The following is a 6,023-nucleotide window of genomic DNA, read 5'->3' on the forward strand; positions in this document are numbered from 1 at the left end:
CCGCAAGTCACAAAATAACAAACAAGTATACGACAAACATCAAATAGGGAAATGAGGCTCAAATACACAAAATAATTGGCTAAGTCGTTACATAGTTACACCTAATTTCATGCTGACCAATTAATTAATTGGCAAGACAAACATACTAAACTGCGTGATTACATCCAAATTGGAATCCAATTCTTATGTGGATTTTCAAACGTGCTCTAAAAGATTTTCATTGGGGGGAAGGGGGACATAACTGTAGCATATATGTATTGAGAAATTTTCAAAAATCACTATTGCTTAGTAGCTATTTACTCCATATAGCTACCATATACATAATTACATCCTATAACTATTATTTAGTTATTACGCGACTGTATTCGCTATATTCGCGCTATTGTATTCATGAATACAGTAGCGGAATATGCCTAAAAATAGGTGAGTCCAGTTGTCCGACTGTATTCGCGTTACTGTATTCATGAATACAGTAGCGGAATTCGCCTAAAAATAGGGGAGTCCAGGTGTTCAATTACGAAAAGAGGATCAATTAGCGTGTATCACTCCTAATTTAACTTAACAAAATCAATTCTACATAAATTTTGCTGCTACAATATTGTATTTCATGTATTCGCGTGACTGTATTTATAAATATAGTGAGGTAATCAAAAAATATGGTGTATATTGTTCTATTCAATTCGACTGTATACATTGTATTCCATTCACTGATATTCATTATTCACTATTATACATTATATTCAATTCACCGTATTCAATTCGATTCTATTTAAACAACATAAAATCACAACACATAGTGATATTCAGTTTTATTCAAAAAGTACAGACCTTCGGAATACATAAATACATGCAAAAAATTAATGTATTTATAAAAAATATATAATATATTTGAGTATATTTGTACAGAATACAATGTATTTGTATCATTGTATGTAACTAAAATAGCAAAGAAGAGAAGAAAGTTCGCCGGAGATGGCATTTCCGGCCAAGCAAAATACTGTATACACTGTACTAAAAGTAAAAATAGAGACGAACAAAACCCGGCCCTCAAATCGTCACCGGTGTAGCTATGGCCAGATATGTTCGCCTGAGAGGATGAGCCAATAGTGGATTCTGACGCCGACGAGGATTCTAACGACGATCACGATGATGATGCCGACGATTCTGCTAATTTGATGGAGAAGAGGGAGAGATAGGATTGAGAATCTTGCTGATAGAGAGAGAAGGAAGAGAGAGAGAAAGAACATAATTGGCGTATTTCATGTCTCAATGGTAGGTATAAATAAATACCTATTTTGCTATAAAATAAAAAAGATAGCTATAAGTAATACTCCCTCCGTTCCAATTTATGTGATATTGTTTGACTAAGCACGGAGTTTAAGAAAAAATGAAGACTTTTGAAATTTGTGGTACTAACCAAGTTAAAAAGAAACTCAGATTATTTGTGTGGTTATAAAAGCTTCTCATTAAGAGTAAAATTGTAAGTTTAAGCTAAATTATTACCAAATTTAGAAATGGGTCATTCTTTTTGGAACGGACAAAAAAAGAAATAAGTTCACATGAACTGAAACAGAGAGAGTAATATTTTAAAATTATGATTTATAATAAATAAAGTGTAATAGTTTGCCACATGAGGTATAATTTCCATATGTAGTTGCAAGACCCAAATTAAAAACACAGTAGCTATAAAAACACGTGATATATGCTTGAAAATTTTCAAATATTGAAACGATTCTCAAGAGGTGTATTTTCACAACATTTAATGATTTAATCCTTTATTGTCCTTATTGAATTTGTACACTCCTCGAGTTAAAAGATAAATCAAATAAGCAAATGACGAGTGTGCGGGCACAAAACTCCAAGAATCTGCATACTTTATAACCATCCATTAGTCTTCCACTCCTAAAAGTGTAATCAATATAGCCATTTTTCTTTTGGTAAAAAATTAGGAGCCAATGTGGCCCGGCCTAGCTTCCAAGAAAATTGATTAAACAAATTCTTGGGGAAAATAATTCAACCCCCTAGATCAAAAATCAAGAACTAAAGCCCTTACTTCTCTCTCCTCCTCCTTCCTCTTTTCTTCTTGCTATCCCTCCCTTCCATGTCTGTTTTGTCCTGATCTCTGTTTCTGCTAATAATTAACAATGTATCCCCATATAAAGTCGAATGGGTATGACCAATTCGCTTCTAAATCATTAGAAAAATCTTCTCAACCATATTTTTACCCTCATTTATTACCTTATGGGTATGGTATGCCCCCAACACAACAACTTCATCCACCATATAGATCTTCTGGGTCTTCTGTATATGTTCAAAGAGCCCCTATTGGAATAACCAAACCTATGCAAGAGACAACTTGGTCAACCAACATTTTTGCATGTTGTAGAGACCCCAAAAATTGTATGTCCCGCCGTTGCTTTTTTCCTTCATACATCATTTCGCCTTCTGTATTCTGATCGGGATTCATTATAATTTTATGCGTACGGTCAACCTATTGTTACCTTCTTTGTTTATCCGGTGTTGGAATCGGCAATATAAGCAAGCTTAGATAGGCTCAGTTTCCTATAATTCTATAAATTGAAGCATAATTGTTATTTTTCTTGTTTCTGTATAAATCATTTCCTATAATTTTATGAATATGCCTAATGGTCGTTTTTCTTTGTGTATAGGTCTTAAAACATGTTTTTGTCCATGTATAACATCCGGGCAAATTGCAGAAATTGTCAGTGAAGGACGAACGTGTAAGACGAACAATTAATCCTATGATATATTTGTGAAGCTTTTGGGTCGTGACAAAATTTGTTTATGTTTATTCTCTAATTTTTTTATTTTTTTTTCCTTTTTGGGACAGCATGCATGGAAGGAGTGATAATAAACTTCTTGCTCTGTTGTTTCTGTTTGGCTGCACCTCTTTACACTTTTTACAACAGGGTTAAATTGAGAAGAAAGTTCAAGTTGGAAGGGAATGGCGTTCTTGATTGCCTAACTCATACACTTTGCTGTTATTGTGCATTGTGTCAAGAATATCGTGAGCTTCATCGTCAAGGATTTGACCCTAGTCTTGGTAATTTTATCTGTTCAAAACCACAAAAGGAATATTCACAATTATATTAACAGGGATAAAATTTGTGCAAATGTCACCAAAATTTTACGTGAAAAAACAATCCTTGTAAATTTTTATAAACTACAGTTCGAGAGGAACGAAACAATATCATTATAGTGAGATCAGACAATTCAAAACAAACTTTTGTGAATTCATTAATTAAATTATATGCTTCAATCTCTATGTCTATTTCTACGTTATTCTTTCTTTGTTGAGAGTCTTATCCTAATGTTTTACTAATTTGTAAATTGATATGTTCAGGATGGGCAGAAAATATTGAGAGACAAAGCCATGCTGTTGCTGTTTTCACTGTCACGCCACCTCCAGTTCAAGAAGCAATGAAAAGATAGATAAGATCTCAAATATTTTTCGACCAGTTAGTTGTCAAGGTAAGATTTATGGAGTTTTCTTCTAAAAATGTGGACTATCTTGTCTCTTGGTAAGGAGCCTATTAAATCTGCTTTCTTAATAGACTAGTCAAACCAGTAGTTTCCTAATTCTGGATGCCTAAAACAAAAAGAAAAATTACCTGTTTGATGTTTAACCACCTCAAGCTCTCTTACCAAAACTTTCTGCAACACAGTTTCATTTTATAATTTATTATACTGACTAGTATTAAGCAGTAATGTGCAATCCCTCTATGCAAAATATTTAGCTTGTTCTATATATAATTTCCCAAATATGAGGACCTCTTTTATGGAAATAAACATTACACCCTCCGCCTCAAATTATTTGCCGTGGTTTCTAAAAATACTTGTCTAAAATTATTTATCATTTTAGAAGTTCAAGACAAAATTAATTATTTTTTTTCTCATTTTATCTTTAGTAGTAATTGTTCTTGAAGATAGAGATGACACATAAATAAAATAAATATTCAATAAAGATATATTATATCTTAAGACATAAATAAGGGTAAAATAATCAAAAATCCCTTCTAATTAATGTTTCTATCGTGTAAAAGAGAAATATAATAAATAATTTGGGATGAATAATAATACGTTTTAAATGCTCTAAAGTTCATGCTTTATGTTATCACCTTAATGTTTGTAAATGGTTAAGTATTGTTTATAAAAATTAAAAGTAATGCTTGAAATTTGACCAGGCCGAATCATATCAATCTTTTGATCCATACGGCAAATGCAAACTTGTCTCACTTATGATGCAATTTGATTAGGTACGGTATTTTAAAAAGTGAAAGAGTTTTAAAATTTATGATTTAAAATAAGTTATAGATATTTATGTGGCCATAAGTCATATCATTAATAATATAATCGGAAGTATAAAGTTAAATTATTTTTTAATATAAATACATCATTCTTTTTTAGACTGACAAATGAAGAAAGTGCATCATATAAATTGGGACAAGATTAATGTTTAATTTAATGTTGGATTTAAAACAACTCATATGCGTGACTATTCTTATTGTTACTGCTGCTGTTATATTTACTTCTATCATTTTATTTTTTGTTATTTCATCATTATTGTTTGCAGATAAAATCAGATACACATCGGTTGCTTTGACTAATCCATGGTGCAGGACTGGTCCTTGTGGTCAAAGATGGCCTGTCCCAAGCTAGTTTTAATTTTTCCCCCCTCAATATAGATGGATTCTCAAATAGCTTGTGATCACCAGAACTATCCACTTGATTACCTTCTTGAATTAGGAAAAACAATTTTGGATTTTTCATATATTGCCCACTCCAAGTAGATAGAGATCAATTTCAAACTAGCATTGGCATAAATTCAAGGAAGAGATCTATAACTAGTTTTGCCTTTGTGTATATAGGTTGTAAAACTCAGTTCTTGGATTTCAGCGTTCCTTCGATGCTCAAACAAAGTGTTCATGTAAAGTCCAACTCACATGCATTATAATTTACACACACAAGATACACACCCTCTCTCTTAATAAACTGGTCTTATGTTAAAGGACATAAACAGAGTTGAATCTATATACCTAAGGGAAATATGATTTGCAAAGTAGGATGCAAAAGTTCATATCTATATAATGGAAAGCTCATATAATTCATGGACGAACAATGGAGTTCATAAAAGAAACCAAAGAAAGATCTATGGGACTTGGTATCATAATATCTTCTCCTAGTGTATGTGAGAAAGAGTGACGAACTCAATTTTACTACCCAAATTAGGATCATGTCACAATGCTTAGGTAGTTTGAACCATCCAAACAAGCGTATTTTAATTTAAAAAATTTGGCCAAATTTCCCTTTATAAATAGATATGAAGCCACTCCACTACCATATAATAATGCCCCATAATAATGTTTGGGGTTGTTATTGTATTTATAAAGCAGTACATAAGTGTAAAATGCAAGAATACCCTTATTTAGAAGGGTAACATACAACTACTCATAGGCTAACATGGTAAAATATATATGCATATCAACACGCCCTCTCAATCGAGTGTGGGGACATGCCAAGATTGTCTCAAAGAGTCTTAAATTGATGCGAGGATATGCCCTTCGTAAGAATATCAGCTAGTTGGCGCTCCGTCGGCAGATAACGAACAGGAATAGATCCAGAGGCTATACGTTCCCGTACAAAGTGAAAATCAACTACACGATGCTTTGTACGAGAATGATATATAGGATTCATCGTAAGATATAGGGCACTTACATTACCACAAAAGATGAGTGGTGCATTACAAAGAAAAATATGCAAATCCCGTAGCAACTGTTGGATCCCTAATACCTCAGCTATAGTGTGAGCCATGGAACGATACTCAATCTCGGTACTAAAGCGAGAGACAGTATTTTATTTCTTAGAAGACCAAGATATATGATTTGGACCAAAGAAAACCAGGGATCCAGTGGTAGACCGACGAATATCAGGACAACAAGCCCAATCAAAATTAGAATACGCAGTAAGAGAATAAGTAGTAATTGGTATCAACAACAACCTAA

The 6,023-nt window shown here is 32.8% G+C and overlaps 1 protein-coding gene across 1 annotated transcript; it reads left to right on the forward strand.

The window, feature by feature from the left end:
- The first annotated feature begins 1,933 nt into the window (after window positions 1-1,933).
- LOC104099322 (protein PLANT CADMIUM RESISTANCE 7-like) lies at window positions 1,934-4,940 on the forward strand. The gene is made up of 5 exons (XM_009606273.4): window positions 1,934-2,400; window positions 2,670-2,741; window positions 2,852-3,064; window positions 3,365-3,492; window positions 4,595-4,940. The coding sequence occupies exons 1-4, from the start codon at window positions 2,145-2,147 to the stop codon at window positions 3,451-3,453; spliced, it is 630 nt and encodes a 209-aa protein (XP_009604568.1). The 5' UTR covers window positions 1,934-2,144; the 3' UTR covers window positions 3,454-3,492; window positions 4,595-4,940.
- Window positions 4,941-6,023: the final 1,083 nt, after the last annotated feature.

Source organism: Nicotiana tomentosiformis, chromosome 12, assembly GCF_000390325.3.
Source record: "Nicotiana tomentosiformis chromosome 12, ASM39032v3, whole genome shotgun sequence".
Lineage (NCBI taxonomy): Eukaryota > Viridiplantae > Streptophyta > Magnoliopsida > Solanales > Solanaceae > Nicotiana > Nicotiana tomentosiformis.